The 26,533-nt window shown below is 42.2% G+C and overlaps 1 protein-coding gene and 1 pseudogene across 4 annotated transcripts in view; both read left to right on the top strand.

The window, feature by feature from the left end:
- Positions 1–24,142, top strand: part of NFX1 (nuclear transcription factor, X-box binding 1) — a 72,872-nt gene extending 48,730 nt beyond the window's left edge. For 2 of the 4 annotated variants that reach the window (XM_027614934.2, XM_027614933.2), the window contains exons 14-24: positions 2,735–2,854; positions 5,973–6,052; positions 8,750–8,980; positions 9,838–9,911; positions 11,160–11,261; positions 11,791–11,832; positions 19,843–19,941; positions 20,481–20,547; positions 21,675–21,820; positions 22,562–22,666; positions 23,862–24,142. In XM_027614934.2, coding sequence (XP_027470735.1) covers positions 2,735–2,854; positions 5,973–6,052; positions 8,750–8,980; positions 9,838–9,911; positions 11,160–11,261; positions 11,791–11,832; positions 19,843–19,941; positions 20,481–20,547; positions 21,675–21,820; positions 22,562–22,666; positions 23,862–23,934 — 1,139 coding nt within the window. In that variant the 3' untranslated portion in view covers positions 23,935–24,142. Of the gene's footprint in view, positions 1–2,734; positions 2,855–5,972; positions 6,053–8,749; positions 8,981–9,837; positions 9,912–11,159; positions 11,262–11,790; positions 11,833–19,842; positions 19,942–20,480; positions 20,585–21,674; positions 21,821–22,561; positions 22,667–23,861 lie in introns of those variants that run through there. The other 2 variants (XM_027614936.2, XM_027614935.2) reach the window with 1 other exon arrangement.
- Positions 16,829–17,651, top strand: LOC113934278 (annotated as a pseudogene).
- Positions 24,143–26,533: the final 2,391 nt, after the last annotated feature.

Genomic DNA, 26,533 nt, shown 5'->3' with positions numbered 1-26,533 from the left:
ATAGAGTTGAAGGAAATGAAAAAAATCTGGCCTATTTGGATATATAGTTGAAAAAGAGAGTATAATCATGGTGGATATTCTTTTTTTGAAATTATACCAAAATCAGCCTCATTTCAGAAGAGACTTGAGTCCGGGGTTTTGTTTTTGTTCTCTGTCACATTAAAATTCATTGGTTTTTCTTGTATTTTGAATGGATCTTTTACCCATGCATGATTTTATAGCATCGCACATTGATCATTTGGAAATGAATTATTCACTGTGTTATGCAGATTTTTGAAATGGTGAAAAATTTTGTTATAATATTAAAAATTTACATTCATTAATATAACTACCAATCTCATCAGAAAAGTCTTGGGAAAAGTATTAGGAAGTTGTCAAGCTCATAGTGGTAAATACATATTTTCCAAAATTCTGTTTTTACTTGAAGACTTGAAAGTTCGTTTTCCTGAATTGATAGGCTCACTTTGGTAGTTTTTGATAAAATGTATGCCAGATACCCAAGTCTAAATAATCATAGCTTGTCAGTCATTCTTTCAAGTAAAAATGGTATTCTAGCTCACAACTCCCAACAAGTGCAGTTCTTTAAAACAACCAGATTATATTTTAGTGTGCAGCGAAAGTGCTTTATGCAGATTTCCCACTTTGTTTCACAGATTATGAAAAAGACATGTATTTAAGAACTAAATTGTTTTTTTCTTTACTGCTTCGTCAAGGACTTTCTTAAGTGAAACTAGCATTTTTTATTTATTCTAAGTGCTTGGCAGTAAGAAATACCATGATTACATTTTGGTACTACTGCCTTGATCTGTGCTAAAGCCCTGGCAGTTTTACTAACCATTGCTTTTGCACCATCAGTGTAAATGTCAACATAGTGAAAACAGAAATAATATCTTAGTCTTATGAAAATAATTTTGGCCTTATGGACTCCCTGAAAGGATCTCAGGGACCCTTAGGCATCAACAGAGCACACTTTGAGAACTGCTGCATTAAAAGATTGGCTTAGATCAAGATTTCCCAAAATGTCTTTTGCTAGAATGCTAGGCCTACTTCATTTCAAAAAAAGAGTTGAGTCCATGCTTTGATATAAATCACACACATGGGGGGGCACCTGGGTGGCTCAGTTGGTTAAGCGTCTACCTTCGGCTCAGGTCATGATCTCAGGGTCCTGGGATCAAGCCCCATTTCGGACTCCTTGCTCAGTGGAGAATCTGCTTGCTTCTCCCTCTCCCTCTGCTCCTCCCCCCTGCTCATTCTCTCTCTCAAATAAATAATCTTTTAAAAATAAATAAATAAATCACATACATGGATTCCATGAAAACAACTTACATAGCCCCTTTCCCTTTACCTAGCTATTTCTCATAAACTTTTTGAATGGATAGGCCAGAGTTTGATATCCCCACCTCACCAATAGAAAGCTGAGAAGGGTTAAGTTACCAGCCCATAATCACTTAACAAGTAAGTAGTAGGTCCAGGACTCAAAGCCTGAGTCTCCTGACTATATTTATAGGGCTCTTTCTGCCACATTGTGTAGCCTCTGAAGGGTTTGGTGGAAAGAGTACTGACTGGAAAGGAGCAGTGGGTGGAAGAATCTTGAGAGCCCTGGGCTTCCTGATTCTTAGTGACTTGGTTGAGATCAACAGCCAAAGTCCTGGCCTCTACCAAGACTCAGAGTTGGAGAACTGTTTCCCCTTGGGATTTAGGAGTTAGGAGAGCCCTTGAGGTGGGCTGCTAGTTGGAGCTGTCCAGTGTGAGTCATCATTTTGATTTAGCTTGGGAACTGTGCGTAATGAACTTGGATACAGCTCTGTGTTTCGTTTCAACTTCATATTTCTAGCGTGATAGGTGTTGATTATACCTGTAAGAATTTGGGGGGGGGGGGGCGCCTGGGTGGCTCAGTCAGTTAAGCCTCTGCCTTCAGCTCAGGTCATGATCTTGTGGTCCTGGGATCAAACCCCACGTCAGCCTCCCTGCTTAGCAGGGAGCCTGCTTCTTCCTCTCCCTCTGCTCCTCCCCACTGCTCGTGCACACGCACTCTCTCACTCTCTCTCAAATAAATAAAATCTTGGGCGCCTGGGTGGCTCAGTTGGTTAAGCGACTGCCTTCGGCTCAGGTCGTGATCCTGGAGTCCCTGGATCGAGTCCCGCATCGGGCTCCCTGCTTGGCAGGGAGTCTGCTTCTCCCTCTGACCCTCCCCCCCTCTCATGTGCTTTCTGTCTCTCTCATTCTCTCTCTCTCAAATAAATAAAATCTTTAAAAAATAAATAAATAAATAATAAATAAAATCTTTAAAAAAAGAATTTTTTTGAATGTTTTCAGTGGCTCTCTGAGGTTTATATTCAAATGTATTTTTTAGTATGTTTGTTAATTATCTGTGGCTTTCATAATCTGTCCTTTTTCCTAACCAGAGGAGTTTGGAAAAAAAGCTGTATCTTTAGTGGAAGTCTCCTCTTCTCTCTAAAGAGATGGTCTATAGATCTGTTGTCTATAAAATACGTGTAAAAGTGTCCTGGGTTGTTCATGGACTTAGAGTTTGTTGCAGGTAACATACTTGTCTGCTCCTTTGCCACCAGCTCAACTTTAATAAAATAAAAACCTTTTGTGAAAAAAGCAGTCCCCTAAAAAAAAAAAAAAATGCAAGCCAAAAAAAAGTGTGTGTGGTCTGTATCTGTGTAAGTATGTGTGTGCACATTCAAAACCCAGAAAGATTGTTTTATTTCACCTGCCTCTCCATCAGGTTTTGATGAACTAACCTGCCACTGTGGTGCGTCAGTGATCTACCCGCCAGTTCCCTGTGGTACAAGACCCCCTGAATGTACCCAGACCTGCGCCAGAGTCCATGAATGTGACCATCCAGGTGGGTCCCACCTCCTTCCTCCACACCTCACAGCCTGCTTACACCGTGTCATTTTGGATGTTGCATGATGGTCTTCACTGTTCTGAGGTCGTGTTGTGATGGCCACCCCTTGTTCCCTGTTCTCAGGGGCTGCTTCTGTGAAGGTGGGTCTGTGATCTGGGCCACAGCTGGGAATCACAGTGCCCTCCATCTCTGTACTCTGTGGATGTCACACACACCTGAAAGGCTGGGAGAACCTCCAGCTGGTCTTATCTTTCAGGGACTTTTCTTCTTTTCTTGTTGCCTCCAATTTGGATGTATATTTCAAGGTTGAGCATCTCTTTGCAAAATTGAAAGTCACTTGTTTTGTGGTTGCTGTTGTTATGGAAATAATGTATGTTTATTGTATAAAAAGAGAGATAAAATCAGTAAAGTCAAAAGATTGGAATTAAATCATCTATTATGCCACCTTGTAGGAATTACACATTAGTATGTATTTTTCAGGGCTTTTTTCCTATGGGCAAAAATATATATTTGTGTTTTTTTCCTTCACGTAAAATAAAAGTGGGATCCTACTGATTTTACTTTAATTATTTTCTCCTCTTACTATTGTATTTTGAATCTCCTTATCAATGAATATTTTTCTACAATATAGATTTTTTTAAATGTTTATTTATTTGAGAGCGCACAAGTAGGAAGGGCAGAGGGAGAGGGAGAGAGAATCTCAAGCAGACTCCCTGCTAAGTGCAGAGCCCGATGCGGAGTTCAGTCTCACAACCCTGAGAGCACGACCTGAGCTGAAACCAAGAGTTGATGCTCAACCAAATGTGCCCAGGTGCCCCTCTCCAGTATAGATTTTTAATAGTTAGTGGATGTGCTGTTACATGGATGGGCCATAACTTAGTCTCATGTTGCTGGACAATTAGGTTGTTTCCAATTCTTCTCTCATAAACTACTGTAGACACCAGACCAGTAGCTACTTAACATCACCTATTTTCTGTTATTGGCTTTCCTCTGGGACCATATTGGGCTCATCATTTCATTTTACCAAGTCCCAGAGGCAAACCTGAAATAACTCAGGTCACCAGATTTGGCACTTAGATTTAATCTGGCTATATGAATCAGACTGACAAGTAGACAACCAGTTCTCAAATTTTTAAGTTAATAGAGTAAAACAGAATTAAGTAAATTCCTAATGAAGTAAAAGGTCCCTCCTTTCCTGGGGACCTTAGGATGGCCCTTCCAGCTTAGTCTGCAAGCCCCTACTTCAGTGTTCACACCAGCATGAAGTAAGTGTCCAAGCCAATACTCACCCACTTCCTCCTTTATACTCACTTGCAGATGATACAGATGAATGGCCCCTTCTATCGATCTCTATCCCACCCACATCAAAGCCTCACCAAGATTGAGAATGTCCACAGTGAGAAACTGTCTTAGAGATGAAAATGGAATCAAGACCAGCTGGTCTTAAATTCTGCTGAGTCCTGGGCCCCTTTAAGAATCTGACATATATTCTCGTCCCTGTAACCAGAAAAACTCACCTTTGCTCAGTCCATAGTGAGAACTTAACCATTTATGAGGTGTTTTAGCATGCTTTTGTTCAGCATTCATTTAACTTGTCTTGAGTGTTAGTTGTATATCCAGCATGGTATCAGACACAGAGGTTCAGAGGAAGAAAAAAGTAGCCCATGACCTAGAGATTCGTGTGTTCTTCCCAAGAGGGAGAGGGTAGTTATGTGCACATGACACAGCCATTACATGAAAATGGGCCAGATAACGTGGTAGCAAACCATCTGCAAAAGACCTCAGACATCAGGAAGTGTAAGAGAGCTGAAGGTCGGGTATGGTCAGCCAAGGAAGGCTTTGTTGTAGGAGATGAGTTCGGATATACTGTCTCTTACAGGCAGCAAGGCAATTGAATCACGGGAGCATGTCAGATGGAATGAGTAGCAAAGATAGCTAAGCAAAACTGAGCAGTTGCCGTGTAAGGTAGGGCCAAAAGAATGATTGAGTAGAATGGACAGACCAGGGGCTGTGCCATAGGAAATGAGTGGAAAAACTGCCTCCCTCTCTGCTTCTCTGTGCATGTGTCTGTCCTGCCTCAGTGGGGTTTCTTTTTCTCACTCATGCTCATCCTTCAACACTTTAATGTAAAGTCACCTACTTTTTACTTTCCTATTTTCCATTTTAAAAAGTACTCCCAGGGTCACCTGGATAAGGTTTAGTCGATTAAGTGTTTGCCTTCGGCTCAGGTCATGATCCCAGGGTCCTGGGATTGAGCCCCACATGAGGCTCCCTGCTAGCAGGGAGCCTGCTGCTTCTTCCGCCCCTCCCCCTCTGCTCTCATGCTGTCTCTGTCTCTCAACTAAATAAATAAAATCTTTAAAAAAATAAAAAGAACTCCCAGCTTCTAAACTTAAAAGTTCCAGGGCGCCTGGGTGGCTCAGTTGGTTAAGCGACTGCCTTCGGCTCAGGTCATGATCCTGGAGTCCCGGGATCGAGTCCCACATTGGGCTCCCTGCTCAGCAGGGAGTCTGCTTCTCCCTCTGACCCTCTCCCCTCTCATGCTCTCTCTCTATCTCATTCTCTCTCTCAAATAAATAAATAAGATCTTAAAAAAATATTTTTTTAAACTTAAAAGTTCCATGTTAGGTGGCGCCTGGGTGGCTCAGTCATTGGGCATCTGCCTTCAGCTCGGGTCATGATCCCAGGGTCCTGGGATCAAGCCCTGCATCAGGCTCCCTGCTCAGCGGGGAGCCTGCTTCTCCCTCTCCCACTCCCCCTGCTTGTGTTCTCTCTCTCGCTGTGTCTCTCTCTCTGTCAAATAAATAAACAAAATCTTAAAAAAAAAAAGTTCCATGTTATATACCATTATAACATTATGTGTAATAGTTTATGTGGCTTTATTATTTTTTTTAAAGATTTATTTATTTGAGAGAGAGAGCACGAGCAGGGGGAGGAGCAGACTCCTCACTGAGCAGGGAGCCTGACGTAGGGCTTGATCTCATGACTCTGAGATCATGACCTGAGCCAAGGTCAGATGCTTAACCGACTGAGCCACCCAGGCACCCCAGTTTATGTGGCTTTATTTAAACATTATTCTTAAACATAATTCCTAATTTCCTCTCTCTTTTAACAGTGTATCATTCTTGTCATAGTGAAGAGAAGTGTCCCCCCTGTACTTTCCTAACTCAGAAATGGTGCATGGGAAAACACGAGGTAAGTTTTCTCTCTCTCGTGTTTATTGTTCCAGCTAGAGATTTATGATTGAATTACTTTTAGAATTGTTAGTCTCTTTGTTTCTGAAAGTAAAAATATACTCCAAGAAGCAGAGGTTTGCTGTTGCCACTTTTTTCTTTCTTTCTCTTTTTAAGTAAGATATAATTTGCATAAAATAAAATTTACCCACCACCACGCTGTGGCTAAATACTGGTAGAAGAAATAGAAGAATCCAGGGCACGTGGGTGGCTCAGTCGGTTGAGCATCTGACTCTTGATTTCAGTTCAGGTCATGATCTCAGGGTCTTGAGAATCCCACGCTCAGCAGGGAGTCTCCCTCTCTGTCTCTCTCCCACTACCCCTCCCCTTGCTCGTGTGCTCTCTCTCTCTCTCTAAAATCTAAAAAAAAATAAAATAAGATTTACCCCTTTAAGTGTACAGGTCCTTGAATTTTGACAAAAACATTCATACAGTCATGTAATCACCACCACAGTCAAGATGTAGAATAGTTCATTCACCCCCAAATATTCCTTCATGTCTCTATAGTTATTTTGCCCCCTATCTCCTGGCTCTGGCAACCAGTGATCTATTGTCTGTCCCAGTAGTTTTGCCTTTTCCGGAATGTCACATAAATGAAATCATACAATGGGTAGTATTTTGAGCCTCTTTTGCTATCATTTTTACTCTGGTTGCAATCAAGTGAAAGTCAGTTGGCTTGAGAACATGGGCTGTGTTCAGAGGCAACTTTTAGGTTAACCAGCATGGGAGAGGTTGCTAGCCTGGGTAAAGGTGTTACAGTGAGAGCATCCCAAGAGTGGAGGTGGTCTCTCCACCAGCTGCCACTGTTCCTTCCTCTATGCCCTGTGCAGCTTCCTGTCCTGGCCACTGGATCAAAACACCTTCCTCCAGGCTCATCTACGCCTCTGCAGTGTCACTACTATGAAGGACTTTCATCCTCATTCTCAACTTGTAAGCTTATTTGGCACCATTGACTATAGACCCTTGGAAGCACTTTTAAAAAATTCTTAATTTAAAAAATGCATATTCATTGTAAACAATTAAGAATAAACAATTCTGCAATCCAGAAAGAAATAGTCTTAAGATTCTTGTGCATAGATTATCAGGCATGTTGTGATACACACTTTCTCATACTCTATTAAGATCATACTATTTTTATGGGACACCTGGGTGGCTCAGTCGGTTGAATATCCAGCTCCTGATCTCAGCTCAGGTCTTGATCTCAGGGATGTGAGTTCAAGCCCTGTGCCCACCATGGAGCCTACTTAAAAAAAAAAAAGTTTATACTATTTTGTAACCTTCTTCTTACTTCATATGTTAGCCAACATTTTTTGGAAACTCTTGACATCTATGACAACCATGCTTTCAGTATCTTTATCTTGATTGACATATTTTCTCCCCTTATTTCGTGTGAGTGGTTCTCAAGTCATAGTTCTTATAAATCTTATAGTCCTTATAAATCTCTATAAATCTCACTTCCTCTGAGAGTAACCATTCTAAGACATCCAGGTATTATCTTTGTGTTGATGGCTTATTTGGACTTCATGCGATAAATACTGATTGCATACCTACTATGTGCTAGGTATAACAGGCCTGGTTCAAGTGATTCAGAAGAGAACAAGACAGGTGTGACTGCTTCCCTCGTGGAGCCTTCACTCTGGGGCGGGAAACTGGCATGTAAACAGTCAATTATAAGTGCAGTGGCAGGGGAAGTCCAAAGTACTGAGCAGGATCGAAGGAGCCCACACCCAGGGAAGGTGTTTGTAGAGGAAGTGACCTCCTAAAGGATAATGAAAAGGTAGGCAAGTAATGAGGGGAGGGGACAACAGAAGATATAGCATGTGCAAAAATTATCTCCGGACTCTGGCAGTAGTGTAAGTTTTTAGTGATTGGGAACTACATTCTACCAAAATAGTTCTAAAGCGATTCTAAAGCAGTTAGAAGCATGTACATCTTAGACTTTGGAAGCCTCTTCAAGAATAAAAGTTATGTGTCACTAGAATCAAAGTATATTCCTCATTTTGAGGGTTCTTGAAAGAATTTGAGTGAATACATAAGAGTAACCTTTGGACTCACAGAAGTAAAATTCCAGCATCTTTTTCCTGGAGTAAGGAATCTTGGAAGAAGATGATTTAAAAAATGAGTTTGGGGTTTCATGGCCTGTTGCCCCTTAATATTTTAAATGACAAAGCTGCTTAAAGCTATGAAGACTATGAGTCAGGAGATGTGAGGAGAGTTGATTATTTTTATAAAACGGCCCTGCCAGCAGTCTTGAAACCATGGGTCAAGGGTGTCCCCAACCCTCAAGGTTCATGTGTCAACTCAGTGCCCTAGCTGTTTGCACAGGGGGGGAAGATCATCTGATCCTCCCAGTTGGTCATAGCATTTTCAAATACTCCCTAGTTATCTGGTTTCATGTGCTTGTTACCCACCCTTGTGAAGTGTAGGTCTTAACACACGCTTGGTTGCTAGCACAAATTCTTTTGCGTCATAACAAGTATTATTAAATAAGGTTCAGATTTATTTATTTTCAAGTTAACCTTTCAGACTTTAAAAATCAGCCTAATTTTTTTCAGATAAGAGTAACTTTTTGAAAATTCAGAAATGTTTAAATATGAAATTAAAACTCATCCCAAATCCCACACGGAGATAAGAATCTAGCTACTTCTGTCTCTCCTAGTTACGGAGCAACATCCCCTGTCACCTGGCTGATATCTCTTGCGGATTACCCTGCAGTGCCACGTTACCATGTGGGATGCACAAGTGTCAGAGACTCTGTCACAAAGGAGAGTGTCTTGTGGATGAGGCCTGCAAGCAGCCCTGCACCACCCCTAGAGCTGACTGTGGCCACCCATGTATGGCCCCCTGCCACCCCAGCTCACCCTGCCCCATGACTGCATGTAAAGCCAAGGTGCGTATTCCTGGCTCCAGATAGGGCATTGACTGTGGTTCTGGGGCGCTCAGGAGTCTGGAACTGCCTACAGAAGCGCCTGGGCACACATTCTAATCAGAAGTCATTGGTTGCAAGGAACTGCAAGTTAAGTTAGCAAGAGAAAGGTGGAGTATTACACAGATTTCTGTCTGCCCAGCTTGAAATGGCCTTTTAGTTCAGGAGGTACCCACTGCCACCTGACCACAGTCTCTGTCTCTCTCCCTTAGAGCAGATTCTCAAGAGAGACTCCGATTGCCTGCTCCATTTATTCAACAAATATATATGTTTTGTGCAAGATGTTTTGCTAGGTGCTGGGGCTATATCCAGTGAACAGGAGACACAAAGTCCCTTCAATTAGATGGGACAGATAATACTCAGATAATGAATTATGACTGTGGTGAACAAGAAGTTAAACCCTTGTAGAGGGTGCTGTGAGGGCATGTGAGTGGGCGACTTAGCCTGGTCCAAGGGATCTAAGCAAGGCCTCCCTGAGGAGATGAAAGCAGACTGATGAGGTGGACTTGATTAGGCTTTGGATGGTCCTGGCCAGGTTCAGTGGTAAAAACTTCATTTTAGGCCTGCGCCTTCGGGTAGGGTTAAAGACAGGAGTAGTTCCCAGAAAGAGTCACTGTAGAGTGAACAGTTTTCTCCTAGTGTGTCCACTACTACATTGTCAGTTTGTGTGCATGGTTAGCTTTCTCCATCCTGAAGGGTAGCCACTCACTGGCTTGTATCCTCTGCCATGGTTGGATTTGAGAGAGGCTTTTAAAAGTGAAACCTGCCTATTCACATGGTTTCCATGTGCTAAAAGTCGCTCCATATTAATCTTATTTCAGATAGAGCTGCAGTGTGAATGTGGACGAAGAAAAGAGATGATGATTTGCTCTGAAGCATCCAGTACTTATCAAAGGTTAGTGCTACTAAAATGTTAACAGTGGTGGATCTCAGTCTACGGAAGGTACACATGTGTATACATTTGTTTATTGTCGAATCCTTACAACTTTTGTCAAGTTTGGAAAGTTTTTTTCTTTTGCAGGGGCACCTGGGTAGCTCAGTCGGTTAAGCGTCCGACTCTTGGTTTCAGCTCAGGTCATGATTTCGTGGTCACAGGATAGAGCCCCAAGTCGGGCCCTGCACTCTTTGTGGAGTCTGCTTCAGATTCTCTCTCCCTCTCCCTCCCACTTGTACGCTTGCTCTCTCTCTCGCTCTCTCAAATAGATAGATATTTTTAAAAAAAGAAAAGAAAGAGTGTGCACAAGCTGGGGGTGGTGGGAGGGGTGGAGGGAGAGAAAATCTTAAGCATACTCCCCCGCTGAGCGTGGAGCCCGACGCAGGGCTCCATCCCATGACCCTGAGATCATGCGACCTGAGCCAAAATCAAGAATCAGACTTAACCGACTGAGCCACCCAGGTGCCCCCTGGAAAGTTTTTTAAAATAAGATTTCCTAAAAAATAAATAAATAAATAAATAAATAAATAAATAAATTTTCCATAATCTAGTTTTTCTGGTTCAAAGAAAAAGTACTGCTTTGTGTCCCTTTCCTTCCCTAACTTTCATTTGTAAAATAACCTTTCTATTTTTCCTCCTCTTTCTTTCTCTCTCTCCCTTCTGGTCTTATTACACCATGGGATCAGAAGGGATGATGTCCTGAAGTTGCATGAATTGCTTTAACGTCCTGCCACTTGTGGTGGCACAACCAGGACCAAGTCCTATGCTCCTCCTCTGTAGTGGGGGTTTCTGACTGTTCTCTGAATTGTCTTTGTAGCCTCCTGAAATTCTGGGAGCTGTTAGGGATGGATAGTTGTGTTTGTCTCTGATTACATGCAGAGATATGTCGTGGAGATAGAATTTTTGGAGTACAAAGACATCACAGTGGCTTTGACATCAGTGGGTTTGAATATTTACTGAATGCCAGGCATAGGCCTTGATATTCAGGGGGCACTGAATAGACTATCTCATTGCTTCTACTGGAGCTGCTTAGAATCTATTTGAGGAGATACGACATAAACGTGTGGGTAGTTCATAGTAGGTGGATTTCTGAGGCCCACAATTGTCCAGTGGTAGATTCAATTTGAAAGAAGTCTTCTGTATACCTAGTATTAGGACATTCTTATGAAACTTCAATGACTTTTCTTCCCTTTCTTTTTTATACTTCAGAATAGCTGCTATTTCCATGGCCTCTAAAATAACAGACATGCAGCTTGGAGATTCAGTGGAAATCAGCAAATTAATTACTAAGAAGGAAATTCACCAAGCCAGGTAATTTTTAAAATGTATGTCTTCTGTTAGAATTAATTTCCATAGGGCAGGAACCGTTCATTTGTCTCAGTCTCCCAGAGCGAAGCCTTGCACACACAGTAGATGTTCCAACAGACATTTGATGTTAAAAGACTACACTCACTCCAATCCCACGAATCTTACTCAGGATATAGCTATGACCAGAGGAGATTTTTCCAGGCCTCTCTGCAAACAGTAGCCAGAGGAAGCAGAGACCTAGATGTGTCCAGCCCAACCCACAGAGAACCAGCTGTGTCAAGAGAGGGAGGTGGGGCTGTCAGAAGGTCATTAGGACATTGGGACATTGGGGACACTTTGAGGCCCTTCTGAGGACTCCTAGATTTGATTCCCATAACCTGGAGGCCCACCCACCTGTCCTTGAGAGGGACCTCATGCAACCATGTTTTGGCCAGAGTCTGCTCTGTTTCCAGGTTGACAAAGAACTTATTTCTGGGTAGGAGCTGTGAAAAATCTGTGCCCTGACTTTATCTTTTTCATTTGTTTTGTCAAGGCTGGAGTGTGATGAGGAGTGTTTAGCCTTGGAAAGGAAAAAGTAAGTCATTTCAACTGCTTTTTATCTACTTGTTCTTGAGCTCTGTGAAATTAATAGGAGGGAGCAACCTTTCAAGCATTCATTCAGCACCTGCTCTGAGTCTTTTGCTGCTATTGGAGATCAAGAGAAATTCGATCATCAGGAATTGAAATGTCTAAGGATAAACCACTTAGGTGATTTCAGCATATTTCTGAAACATGAGCTTGTTGGTTTGGGGCATGGTATAACATCACATGTCACAGCATTTACTGACTGGCAGACTTCCTGATTCCAATGGAGATAAGAAGCTTAAAATTTTTTTAACGACCTTTATGTTGAAGTGTAACATACATATAGAAAGTTCAGAAGTGTACAGATCAGTGGGTCATCACAAAGTAAATACAGTGGTGTAATCAGCACCCAGGTCAAGAAATAGAAAATTTCCAGAACACTTTCATACACAGGTAAAATGTATCTTTCGTACAAAGATAAAATGTCTATCCTGACTTCTCACACTTTAGATTAGTGTTGTCTGTTTTGAACTTTATATAAATGATGAAATCTTATAGTTGGTATTATTTTTGTCTGGCGTCTTTAATTACATTTGTGATATTCCTCTTGCATGTAGCAATACTTTGTTCATTTGCATTCCTTCATGATATTTTATTGTGTTAAGATATTATAATTTATTTATCATTCTACCATTAATAGGTATATGTGTGGTTATCAGTATTGGGCTATTATAAATAATGCTCTGTTAAGAACATCCGTATATTCCCTTTGCTGTATATACATACTCATTTCTGTTAGTTACAAACTTAGGAGTAGAATTACCGATTAACAGGGTATTCATATGTTCAGCTTTAGTCAGTTCTACGCAATGGTATCCAAAATGGTTGTGTCATATTATACTCCCACCAGCAGGGTAATAGTTCCCACTGCTCTACACTTATATTAGCTCTTAGAATTGTTGGTCTTTTAAATTTTAATCTATTCTTGTGAATGTATACCTGGATGTCATTGAACTTTTAGTTTATATTTCCCTGATAACTAGTGAGGTTGAATATTTTTTTATATGTTTATTGGCAATTTGGATATCCCTTTTTGTGAAGTGCCTGTTCATCTCTTTTGCTTATTTTGTAATTGTGTTGTCTTTTTTATATTGATTAGTAGGAGTTTTTTTTATATATTTTGGATATGAATCCTTTGTTGGTTTTATATATTGTATTTTCCTGTACTTCATGAGTTTCCACTCTCTTAATGGTATCTTTTGATGAGCAGAAGTTTCTAATTTTAATGTAGTCCAGTTTATCAATCTTTTCCTTAGTGCCTAATGTTTTTTATGTCCTGTTTAAGGAGTATTTGTCTATCCTGAGGTCATGATTATATTCTTACTGTCTAGAAGCTGTATCATTTTACCTGCCACGTTTAGATCTACAGTTGACTGGACTGATTTTTTTTTTTTAAGATTTATTTATTTATTTGACAGAGAGAGAGAGAGCACAAGTAGGTAGAGCAGCAGGCAGAGGGAGAGAGGGAGAAGCAGACTACCTGCTGAGCAAGGAGCCCAACATGGGGCTCAATCCCAGGAACCTGGGATCATGACCTGAGCCAAAGGCAAATGCTTAACTGACTGAGCCACCCAGGCTCCCCTGGACTGATTTTTTTGAGCATAGTTTAAGGAAAGTGCACAATTCAGTTTTTTTCCATATGAATATCCATGTGACCAGTACTGTTACCAAGATGTTCTTTTCCCAGTCTTTCCAGTGCCATTTGTCTTAAATCAAGTATTCATATTATGTGTGAATATATTGCTGAGTTCCTTCTCTTCCATCACACTACTGTCACACTCTCTTAATTGTGGTACCTTTATAACAATAAAGGTTTTTTGTGGGGTTTTTTTTTTAAGATTTTATTTATTTATTTGACAGAGAGAGAGACAGCGAGAGAGGGAACCACAAGCAGGGGTAGTGAGAGAGGGAGAAGCAGGCTTCCTGCTGAGCAGGGAGCCCGATGTGTGGCTTGATCCCAGGATCGTAGGATCATGACCTGGGCGGAAGGCAGACACTTAACGGCTGAGCCACCCAGGTGCCCCACAATAAAGGTCCTAATATCTGATAGTATATCTCTTCAAGCATGGTTCTTCAAGATTAACTTGGCTGTTCTTGGGCATTTGCATTTCCATTTAAACTTTATAGAGTGAACTTATCAATATCTGCCAAAAAACCTACTAAGATTTTTACTGAATTGGTATTTAATTTATAGATCAGTTGGGGGAGATTTGACATTTTTATATTAAGTCTCTTAATCCATGAGCAAAGTATATCCTTCCATTTATTCCTGTCTTCTTTGATTTCTCTCAGTAATACTTTATATTTTTCTGTGTACAGATTTTGCACATCTCTCAGTAGACTTGTTCCTTGCTTTTGGTGTTTTTTGACACTTCTTTAAATGGTAATTTTTCTTGTATCACTTTTTTTTTCTTTTTGCTCAGCTACCCCTTCTCTCCCTTCCTGTATGACTTTTAAATTTTAATTTTCTAAAAAAAATTAATTTTCTAATTGCCTGTTGCTGGTGTATAGAAATAGAATCGATGTTTGTTGACCTGTATTCACAGCCTTGCTAAATTCACTTACTATTTCATGTCCTCTTCCAATAATAGTTTTATTTCTTTACAGTTCTTAACTTTTTTCTTTTTCTTGCCTTATTGCACTGGCTAGAGCCTCCAGAACAGTGTTGAATAGAAGGTGGTGATTGATAATAGACATCCTGACATCAGACAGCTTTGAATATCTCACCACTAAATATGATGTTTTCTGTTAGTTATTTGAGGATACTCTTTATTAGATTAAGGGGTATTTATTCAGTGACCAGCAGACTTCCTGGTTCTAACAGAGATTGATAAAAAGGTATAGCCCTCTAAATGTTAACAATTGGAGAGTTTAGGTGAACTGGTGTATACGGACAGTCCCCAACTTACAGTGATTTGACTTACAAATTTTTCAGATTCACAATGGTACAAAAGCAGTACACATTTAGTAGAAACCATACCTCAAATTTTGATCTTTTCTCAGGCTAGCAATATTCAGTATAATGATCTCTTATGATACTGGGCATCGACAGCAAACTGCAGCTCCCAGTCAGCCATGCAATCACAAGGGTAAACAACCCATACACTTAGAACCATTCTGTACCCATACAGCCATTCTGTTTTTCACTTTCAGTACACTGCTCAGTAAATTACATGAGATGTTCAACACTTAATTATAAAATAGACTTTGTGGAGTGCCTGGGTGGCTCAGTCGGTTGAGTGTCCAACTCTTGGTTTCAGCTCAGGTCATGATCTCAGGGTCATGGGGTCGAGCCCCATGTCAGGCTCTGCACTCAGTGGGGAGTCTTCTTGAGATTCTCTCCCTCTCCCTCTGCCCCTTCCCCCGTTCTTGCATGTGCGTGCATGCACACACACACTCTCAAATAAATAAATAAAATCGTAAAAAATAAAATAGGCTTTATATCAGAAGATTTTTACCCAACTGTAACCTAAGGTAAGTGTTCTGAGCACATTTAAGGTACGTTAGATGTATTAAATGCATTTTTTACTTACAATATTTTGAATTTACAGTGGCTTTATCATTATAAAACGATACTTTGTCACTTTGAAAATTTCTCAAGTTAAATAGCTAGACAAATGCAGACAGTATAGTCCTATTTTATCTTGAAATTTGATTTTCCACTATTATTAACAGTACCTCTTTTAAGTGGCTAAATGTGTAGGAGGTATATAATAAATAATAGCACTGCCCAAAATTCCCTTGGTTTGACCCTATGATAACTCTATAATAACTGCTGTTCAAAACTCTTGACCTTTAAGAACCATCAGTCACAATGTTCTCAGCTGCAAAATGTGAACTGAGTTGAGTATTCAGAAATGCTGTAGTGAATACACAGAAGGCCTCTAAAGCATGGAAATGCACCTTTGTGTAGTTGAGAGACAGTATTATATAGTAGACTAGAGTCAGTTTGCCTGGATTTGAATCCTCCCTTCACAAATCACTTAGCTATATGACCTTCGGCAAGTCATGTATTCTTTTAAAGCTTTAATTTTCTTAAAAAATCTGTGGAAACAGTGACAATATGTACCTCCCACAGTTGTGAGGATTCAAATAGTTATTAGTTATCCTCAATAAATTTAGTTATTGATTAGAACTAGCTCTCTTGGGGCGCCTGGGTGGCTCAGTCTGTTAAGCCTTTGCCTTCAGCTCAGGTCATGATCCCAGGGTCCTGGGATCGAGCCCTGCATGGCAGGGAGCCTGCCTCTCCCTATCCCCCACTTGTGCTCTCTCTCTCTCAAATAAATAAAACCTTAAAAAAAAAAAAAAAGAGGAAGAACTAACTGGCTCTCTGTTTTTGAAGGCCTTTTGAATTTCTCCTCCATCTTAGAGTGATAACCTATGATGGTCCTCACAATATAGAGAGTCTTTCTTTTTTTTTTTTTTAAAGATTTTATTTATTTATTTGAGAGAGAGAGAATGAGAGATGGAGAGCACGAGAGGGAAGAGGGTCAGAGGGAGAAGCAGACTCCCTGCCGAGCAGGGAGCCAGATGTGGGACTCGATCCCGGGACTCCAGGAGCATGACCTGAGCCGAAGGCAGTCGCTTAACCAGCTGAGCCACCCAGGCGCCCCATAGAGATTCTTTCTTAAATACCCACTGACCTAGGGGGAAAAAAATGCCAATTTAAAAAAGAAAATATGAGGTGCCCGACTGACTCAATCAGTAGAGCATGCAACTCTTGATCTCAGCGTTGTGCGTTCGAGCCCCATGTTAGGTATAGAGATTATTTCTTAAAAATTAAAAATCTTAGGGACGCCTAGGTGTCTGTCAGTTAAGCGTCTGTCTTTGCCCTTAGGTTGTGATCCCAGGGTCCTGGGATCAAGTCCCGCATCGGGCTCCTTGCTCAGCAGGGAGCTTGCTTTTCTCCCTTTCCTCTGCCTGCCGCTCCCTGCTTGTGCTCTCTCTCTCTGTCAAATAAATAAAATCTTTAAAAAAATAAAAATTAAAAAATTAAATCTTAAAAAAGTACCATCTAAAGTTGCAAACAGGCAACGCTGCGGTGCACCGAGTCTCCCCACGTTGCATTGCCATGGCTGCCCATGGTGGCATTGCCGCTGCCGGCAAGGGTCTGCACTACGCCGAGTACTCGCTTCCGGCAACCAAATGGCCAGACGCAGACGTGGACCAGGGACTGGCGAGAAGTTTGATAGCTGTAGGACTGGGTGTTGCAGCTCTTGCATTTGCAGGTCACTGTGCATTTCAAATCTGGAAGCCTCTAGAATAAGTAATCACGGAAACAGCAAAGAAGATTTCCACTCCTAGCCTTTCATCCTACTATAAAGGAGGATTTGAACAGAAAATGAGTAGGCGAGAAGCTAGTCTTACTTTGGGTATAAGCCCATCTGCTGGCAAGGCCAAGATTAGAACAGCTCATAGGAGAATCATGATTTTGAATCACCCAGATAAAGGTGGATCTCCTTACTTAGCAACCAAAATAAATGAAGCAAAAGACTTGCTAGAAGCACCACGAAACATTGATGGATGCTTAAGAATCATTCTGAAGAAAAAAAGGGGGAATATAAAACAAAATCTTGCAAAGTAGTCTAAACCACAGTGTTCATAATTTTCATACATTTACTGACCACAATCATTTATTCCACTATTAAGGTATATAATAATAAAAGATGAACAATGAAAAAAAAAAGTTGCAAACAGGGACACCTGAGTGGCTCAGTTGGTTAAGCGTCTGCCTTCGGCTCAGGTCATGATCCCAGGGTCCTGGGATCGAGTCCCACATCAGGTTCCTTGCTCAGCAGGGAGCCTGCTTCTTCCTCTGCCTGCCGCTCCCCCTGCTTGCGTGCGCTGTCTCTGACAAATAAATAAAATCTTAAAAAAAAAAAAAGTAAAGTTGCAAACATGTATTCTATTGCAAGAAATGAAAAACTGGCAGGCCAAATTCAGCCCACAGATATGTTTTATTAATAAGTGTTTAAATTTGGGGTGCCTGGGTGGCTCAGTTGGTTAAGTGACTGCCTTCAGCTCAGGTCATGATCCTGGAGTCCCAGGATCGAGTCCCACATCAGGCTCCCTGCTCAGCGGGGAGTCTGCTTCTCCCTCTGACCCTCTTCCCTCTCGTGCTCTCTATCTCTCATTCTCTCTCTCAAATAAATAAAATCTTTAAAAAAAATCTTTTAAAAAAAAGTGTTTAAATTTGAATTTGTGGCCAACTAATCAAAACATCAAAAAATCTCTCGAAAATTTCTCTCGAAAATTTCAAAATTAAGCTTAAGCCAGATTCTTACGGGCATTAAACTTGCAAGAGGCCCTTTTCTCAGTGTGAGCAAAAATTGTACTAAGTGCTAAGCTGAATTCTATCTCTCTTTATAAAAGAAAGACATAACTGGGTGTTGATGAGGTGCCATGAGACTCGTCCGCTGGCAGTCAAAACACAAAGGGGCAGTTGTGGGAAGCTCTCAGACTGTGTTGCTCATGAGTCTGACATCCATACCATCTTACCCGGTAATCCCACAACTAGAAATATTTTCCAGAGAAATAACCTTAAAAGTTTTTTATCCAGTGATATTGTGTCACTCAAAATATTTAGAAACTGGGGAACTGTTAAACTAGGGAATTTTTTTTTAAAGAGTTTATTTATATGAGAGAGAGAGACATGAGATGGGGGAAGGTCAGAAGGAGAGGCAGATTCCCCACTGAGCAGGGAGCCCGATGCGGGACTTGATCCAGGGACTCCAGGATCATGACCTGAGCCGAAGGCAGTTGCTCAACCAACTGAGCCACTCAGGCGCCCAGAAACTAGGGAATGTTTAAATAAATTCTGGTATATACATAATTAGAAGATTATGTAGCTATTAAAACAGTAAATGTGTGGGGTGCCTAGGTGGCTCAGTCATTAAGCGTCTGCCTTCAGCTCAGGTCGTAGTCCCAGGGTCCTGGGATCAAGCCCCACATCGAGCCCTCTGCTTGGCAGGAAGCCTGCTTCTCCCTCTCCCACTCCCCCTGCTTGTGTTCCCTCTCTCACTGTGTCTCTCTCTCAAATAAATAAAATCTTAAAAAAAAAAAAACAGTAAATGTGAAAAACTAATAGTAATATGAGAAATGCCAATTGTATAATAGGTGAAAAAAGTGCCAAGTTGGGGTTTTTCAGTTTTGTTTTTTTTCTTTAAGTTTTTTTTTTTTTTTTTAAGATTTATTTATTTGAGAGAGCGAGAAAGAGAGCACAAGCAGAGGCAGAGGGAGAAGCAGGCTCCCCACCGAGCAAGGAGCCCGATACGAGACTTGATCCCAGGACCCTGGGATCACAACTCAAGCTGAAGGCAGATGCCCAATTGACTGAGCCACCCAGGCACCCTAAGATTTTATTTTTAAGTAATCTCTGCACCCATCATGGGGCTTGAACTTATAACCTGGAGATCACAAGTCACAGGCATCACTGATTGAGCCAGCCAGGTGCCCCAGATGCCAAGTTTTATATACCCGAATTGCAATGACTTAAAGGGAAAAAAATCTGAAAGGAAGAGTAATAAAATATAGTGCTTAGGTTGTTAATGGAATTCTTCCCTTTATTTTCCAGATTTTCTGTAAGGTGATTCTAATTTTAATGTTTATGTGTCTACTTTATGTATTTGATGTTTAGGTAAAACCTCGGAGACTGCCATCCCCCACTGACCACTCCCAGTGCTCTCATTCCCCGCCCCCCTTCTCTTTGCCAGATAACCCAAGCTGCCAGTGTCAGCCCATTTGGTTCACTCAGACCCACATAGATTTGTCTTGTTTATTTTATTCTAGGAAAACAAACTCATATCTTGTCCCAAGTTGTTGTTATTCCTTCCTTAATAATTGTGGGTTTGCTAAAATGGCATCATTAATGTATAAAGAACTTAGGACATGGTGGGTACTCTGTGTTACTATAAGAAGTTTTCCTCTCCTTTCCTTTTATTTACTTCTCTCTTATTTTCAGGCGGTTAGCAGAGGCATTTCATATTAGTGAGGATTCCGATCCTTTCAATGTACGTTCTTCAGGGTCAAAATTCAGTGACAGTTTAAAAGACGATGCCAGGTATGTATGTAACTTGTTACCAGCTTTCTTAACTTTGGCTTACAAGAGTGTTTGGTCTTTTAAGTTGTAGTAACTAATATGTACTCCTCTGATTGAACCAGTTAAAGTTTATAAGAGATTATATGATGCTTAATAAAAATCCTTTCTTGGTTTCTCACAATTGTCCCCTTGAAGAATCGAGCATGGGGTGTGGGTGTGTGGACCCTGTAGTAGAAGTTTGGGGCTTGGACTAGCCTGACCTGAGAGATCTCTGGCTGCCAACATGGACCCTCACTTGGGCAGTAACAGCTGTTATTTTCCTCCTGTCTACTGACCCTCCAGACAGCTCTTTCTCCTTCCCATCATCTCCTTTCTCATACTTGTTTTCTTTTTCTCTTCCTTTGTTATTCACAGTCTACTGTTATCTGGCAATTCCTGATCTTTGCCATTTTTCCACCCACATTGTTCATTGTCTGCAGGTTAGGGCAGAGAGCGTGGGTGGAAGGGATTCTCAAAGAGCAGGAACAGATGAAATTAACTGTGGTGATTTCTCATTTCAGGAAGGATATAAAGTTTGTCAGTGACATTGAAAAAGAAATGGAAGCCCTTGTGGAGGCCGTGAATAAGGTTGAAGTCAAAACATCCAACTGGACATGTCTCTAAGGCCAGCTTGATAAAAAAAAAAAAAAAATCAAGTCCCAGAAACACCATCAGTGTAGAGTAGTTTTAGGAAAATGTCACAACTTCTTGACGATCCTTATCTTTCCCAAAAGTCCAGCCATTATAACATCCATGGAAGCCTTGTCCTGGTTCAGCAAAGATATGCTCCATCAAATTCAGCGTAAATAAAAAATCTTAGCTCAGTGGCTAAGATTGGGTGAAGAAGCTCTGGACAGCCAGAGGCATTCGGTAGTGACAGCTGAATGACTGTCGGGTACTTAGGAAAACATCATCTCTGGGGGGGCTGTTGTATGATAGGGCACACTGGTTCTTTATTACCCCCCAGGCAGGGTAGAAACCCTTGGGTAAGGATCAAAAGTTGAATGACTAGAACCCTTGTCCTGGAGATAGCTTTAAGGGAAAAAGTCTTTAATTTAGTCAGAAGCAGCCAACCTCAGGGTGGCTCCCTCTTTATTCCCTGGGGACCGTGAATGAGGATGAGGTGCCTGTATTAGTTCCATATCTAATGAAGGTGGATTTCCTTCCCACCATCTCCCTTAGCCCCTGCTCTTCCTCCCTTCCTTCTTCTGTTCCCACTTCCCAGGATACTAACATGAAGGAGAAAATGGGATCATTGTTCCTCTCTAACTAGGAAACCTGTGCAAATGTATTTCCCTGCTAGTGTGTCTGTACCTGCACACTCATGATTTTTAGTGTAGAATATATTTTTATAAGAAATGAGACTGTCTTATGTCTTCAATTTATTTAGTCATTTCTTGGGTATATCACTTAGTCCCCAGTTACCAGCCCGTTAGGAGGAACCATTATACTGTCCACCTAGTTTCTTTTCACTTACTCTTGATCCCTAACCCTGGCCAGCTGCTACTGTTGTGGCTCAAAGAATAGATGAAGGAAGTGCATCAGACCTCATCCTCCCAAACCCCTTGGCTTGCTTAGCAGCCAGCAAAATACTGTATGGTGTGGGCCTCTAAAACTCAGCCACCTCTTTGTTGACCCAGCTGTTTTGGACCTTTGTAAGTATATTCTGTTTGCAGGGTGATTTTATCAATCAGTCATCTTTTCCCTCAATACAGGGAAAGAACAGTAAGAAGAGCCACTGCTTCCCTCCAATGAACAGAGACCACCGCCGGATCATCCACGACCTAGCCCAAGTGTATGGCCTGGAGAGCGTGAGCTATGACAGTGAACCAAAGCGCAATGTCGTGGTCACTGCAGTCAGGTGGGTTGATCTTGCCATCACAGGAGGAACTGCTCGTTGCAGCAAGCTGAACCTTGGAAGCAGGCTCTACCAACATTTGCTTGCCTTACTTCCTCTCCTAGAAGAATAGATAGAAAATCTGCTTCTGGGCTAGCCTTTCTGACATGATCAGAAGGTCTGATCTAAAGCTCTGAACCAGAGAGCAAAGCCCATGCTTCAGTCCCCAGGACAAACATGCTTAAAGGTACGCAAGGCTCTTGTCTGCCCCGATTCATGAGCAACACTGGAGGCAGCATTTCCTCAGGCCCCGGGAACAGACCCTGAGGGCCTGGCTTGAGTGCCTGCCCATCCCATCTGTCTGTCCCTTTTTCCCTTGTCCTCTGGCATGATGAAAGCAAAAAATGCTAGACTCTGATTCAGGGCATCCCCCGTAAACAGTGTTTGCCAGTAGAAGAAACTGAGGCTGCAGTGTGAGCTGGGAAGTGACAGGGAGGATCTAGGATCACTGTCAGAACCTGACAGAGTAGATCCTTACCAATGAAGAAAACTTGAGCATGGGATGAGAGGGAGCAGGTAACAGGCCCAGGCAGAGGTGAGTGGAAGGACGAGGGTTAAATGAAGGTGACCATGCCTGAGAGGGGATGGGTCACATCAGAGCACTCAGCAGCAGCACAGTGAAAGTCATGACTGGATTTCCAGCGGTCTGCCTGTCTCCACAAATAATTCTCTCTTTTCAATACTTTGTGTTCTGACTTTTATCAGAGGGAAGTCCATTTGTCCTCCTAGCACGCTGACATGTGTCCTTGAAAGGGAAATGCAGTCACGGCCTCCACCACCAATTCCTCATCACAGACATCAGACAGACAAGTAAGGATCCTTCAGCTGCTTTCCAAAGGCCCTGTCTATTCAGAGAAGCCAGCAGGGGCTGAACTGTCCGGGACTCTACCAGCCATTGGCAACTTCTCAGGCCTGGCCTTGGGGTGCTTTGTTCAGATTAGTAAGGTTTGGGATGTCAGACATTTGTTCCTGCCAGAGGGGTCCCAAGTTTGATGTTTGTAATGCCCACTTCCCCTCTGGGGAAAAGTCACTGGACATAACTTCCATGGTGTAGGTGGTGACACTGGGAAGTATATTCAGTCTCACACCAGAGGATTTAGGAACATCACATGGTTGACAGAGTTATTCTGGAGGTGAAAGTCAGCTAGTGGGCGGGGTTGCAGTGAAGATAGAGACTTTTGTGTTTTGACCTGTCTACTTCTCTATGGTTTGAATAATTTTTATAACAAAAACATACTTTTATGATTTAAAGAGAAAAGAAAACCACATTGGCAAGCAGCAAGTCTTAGGAGCAGGGAAGGAGCACCATCCCTTTTTACCTTATTGTAACTGAGGCAGCATTGCTGCAAGTTGCTCTGAAACCCAGCACGGTCCCTAATGCTGTCCTGGCCTTCCACACAGCAGCCCTACCAGAACCTCTTATACAGAACCTCTGGGAGGGTGGGAAGGGCAGTTTATAGGGTCACCATGATGGCCTTAGCAAGCAGTGTTCCCAAAGACTGGACAGGACAGCTAGGTATTGCCCATTGGGCATAACCTTGGCAAGGATTGTCTAGATTAGTGTAGTTCCCCAGGACCAGCCCTGCTTATCCCTGGAGAGCAGACGGCCTGGATTCTAGTCAGCCCAGCTCCATATCCATGTGGGCAGTGGTTTGGGAAATGTGAAGGTATTCCACATGTTATTCCACAGCTGTGTCCAGTACTACCTCAACGTAATCCTGTGGGATCTTTGGCCTGTTTATGCCATGCTATCTTTTTTTCCCTTTGTTTGCTTTATTTTTGTATAAAACTTTATTGTGGAAAACTTTTAGAGTAGAGACAGTATGTTAATACAGTGAATCCTTGTGTGCCCATCACCAAATTTTAACAGTTCCCAGCTCATGTGGGCCCTCCTATCTTATCAAAGCTTTGCAAATGGCAAATCGGCTGATCCTTAGCTTTTTGAAGACTTCAGTCTGTTTCCCCCAAACAAGAAAAGATTGATCATTCTTTGTTTGCTTTTCAGGAATCCTGCAAGCAGTAATTTACAGAAAATAGCCAAGGAACCAGTAATTGACTACTTTGATGTCCAGGACTGAGAAGATCAAGATGCACTTAGATAAAAGAATGATTAGGTGTGATGGAGACTTGTTTGCCAGCAGATAAATCATGCTTGTTCCCAACTGCCTGGTGGACTCACACACAGGTCTCACATACTGTCTTGTACTGATACGTCCAAAGCATGAGTGTGTCAGAAGTCCCCTTGTCCCCTCTTCTGTCTGTATAAAGTGTTTCAGTACAGCCAGATCTCTGACTAGATGGTCACTAGTGATTTAGTCATGTATTTGCAGAGGCTCCACCATCACTGATTGCTCAGAGAGCCAGGGGAACATTGGGTTTAATTTGAACAAACCAGAATTTTAGCCTGAAAGTGGCACTTAGTCAAAGCCTCAGTTGTCCCAATTATCCATCCTCCTCTTAAAAATGCCTGCAACATTAGCTGCACCTCATTTTTTGGATTAATCCAAACTGATCACAATCTTTGGAAAGACACAAGTGAACTCCTCAGTCCAAAATACCAAACACATCCAGAATCACACGTGCTGTGTTAAACCTAGCTATCTTATCTGAGTCTTTTGCCAAAAACTCTCATAGGTCTGTCTGGCTGAATTTATCTTAGGGGTTCTTAATGCCATCAGTTCTAGACCTAGGAAAGGGGTCAGGGTGCTTTACAGAATTCCATTTTCTAGAGTTCAGGGATGTGGCTCATACCACATCATCGGGCCTGTCCTGTGGCAGTTTAGTTATATATGCTATGATGGTAGAGGACATAGAGCAAGCTCCTCCTCCTGCCAGGTTCACACTGTGGCCTCTGTGTACTGACCAGTGTAGCCCTAACTCCTCTTTGGTTGAGAAAGAGTCTCAGGTGGATTTACCTTTCCTGTGTTGCTTTCTCCCAGGCCTGGAGCAGCTATATTGGCTCTCCTTGTCTCTGAGCTCTGGACTTCTGTTTAAATATTCATGGAAGTATGTGGCCAGTCCAGGGCTTATCCCAGCAGCCCTCCGGAGGCATTCTTGAGTCTTTGTTAAGGCAGGTGCATTGACAGTTAACATTAGTTTGGCTCTCTGCCATGGCACCCTTCCAGCTTGGAGGCCAGACTTGCAACAACTTCTTTGTCCAGAGCAAGCCCAAGCCCCAGAGCAACGGATTTCAGAAGTGACGTCCCAAAACTTGCACTTAGTTTTCATAGGAAAAGCAGGACCACCCTTTGGTCCTGACCCAGACAATCTGCCTTGAGAGGCAGCAGGTACAGGAGCAAGAAGAAGCAACTGGAGGGAGGAGATGGAAAACTACAAAACCTCCTCTCTCTGGATTCATTTAGCACAGGATCAGGGGCCCCAAACACAGCAGGAAGCCCACGAGCATCTGTTATATCTTTGAAGCAGTGCTTCAATGGATGACCTCATGGAGAACATCTCAGAATTCAGGAGGCAGGAGACCTGATTCTAGATGCCAGCTGTGCCCCGTAACTCGCCACTTGGAGGAATAGAGGTATCACCTGCCTTAGCCAGGGTCATTGTAAGGATTAAATGAGATCAGATACATGTAGGTGCCTGATCTATCATGAATGCTGAAAGTTTATATAAATGATACTTGGGGGTGCCTGACTGGCTCAGCTGGTAGAGCATCTGACTCTAATCTTGGGGTCATGAGTTCAACCCCCATGTTGGGTGTAGAGTTTACTTAAAAAAAAAATGAGGGGTACCTGGGTAGCTCAGTCCACTAAACTTCTGGCTTTTGATTTCAGCCCAGGTCATGATCTCAGGGTTATGAGATCAAGCTCTGCGCTGGGTGTGGAGGCTGCTTAAGATTCTGTCTGTCTGTGCTCGCTTCTGCAGCACATATACTAAGATTCTGTCTGTCCTCCCTCTGCCCCTCCCCCACCCACCTCTCTCTGCCTCCCTCTCTCTCTAAAAAAAAAAAAAAGATAGTATCTGGAAAATATATAAGCATCTTCTTCCTCCATACTGTTAGCCAAGTAAAAGTATAGAATGCTAAACAGACCTCTTCTGGAGAATGCTTATGTGCCCACCACATGCAGCCTTGTGCGAGGGCTGTGGCCTGTTCTTTCACAGTTAGTAATCCAGCAGAGGAGACATACTTGAACAAATATTTATAATGGAATTGGTCGTCTACAAATAAGTCATTAGTCTGTTATTAAAAGCTGAGTAGAGTCATAAGAGGAGTTTCCTGTGACATGGTAGGAGTGGGTTAGCTCTCATGGTTGGGAGAAAGGAAATGGGAGGAAACATTTGGGCTGAGTCTTAAGATGGTAGTCTGCCATTAGAAGAAGAGAAGCATGCCAAGGAAAGGTAAATAGTATAAGACAAGCCCAGGGATGTGGTTTGTGGTGGGGCTGAAGAACAGTTATTTGTTCCGAGTGGGCAGACAACTAGAAGGACAGGTGATGAGGCTGGAGAGGTAGGAACGGGTCAGCTGTGGAGAACCACAAGGAGCCACTGGAGGGTCCTAAGCAGAGAATGGCATGACTGGATTTTTGATCCAGAGTGGGAGTCAGCAAATGGTTTCTGTAAAGGTCCAAATAAGAAATATTTTAGGCTTTGTGAGTCTTAAGAGTTTCTGTTGCAGCTACCCAACTCTGCCATTGTGATGTGAAAGTGGCCACAGACAATACA

The sequence above is a fragment of the Zalophus californianus genome, chromosome 13 (assembly GCF_009762305.2).
Source record: "Zalophus californianus isolate mZalCal1 chromosome 13, mZalCal1.pri.v2, whole genome shotgun sequence".
NCBI lineage: Eukaryota > Metazoa > Chordata > Mammalia > Carnivora > Otariidae > Zalophus > Zalophus californianus.
The sequence above is the reverse complement of the archived record's forward strand: the minus strand, read 5'-3'. Positions and strand labels throughout refer to the sequence as shown.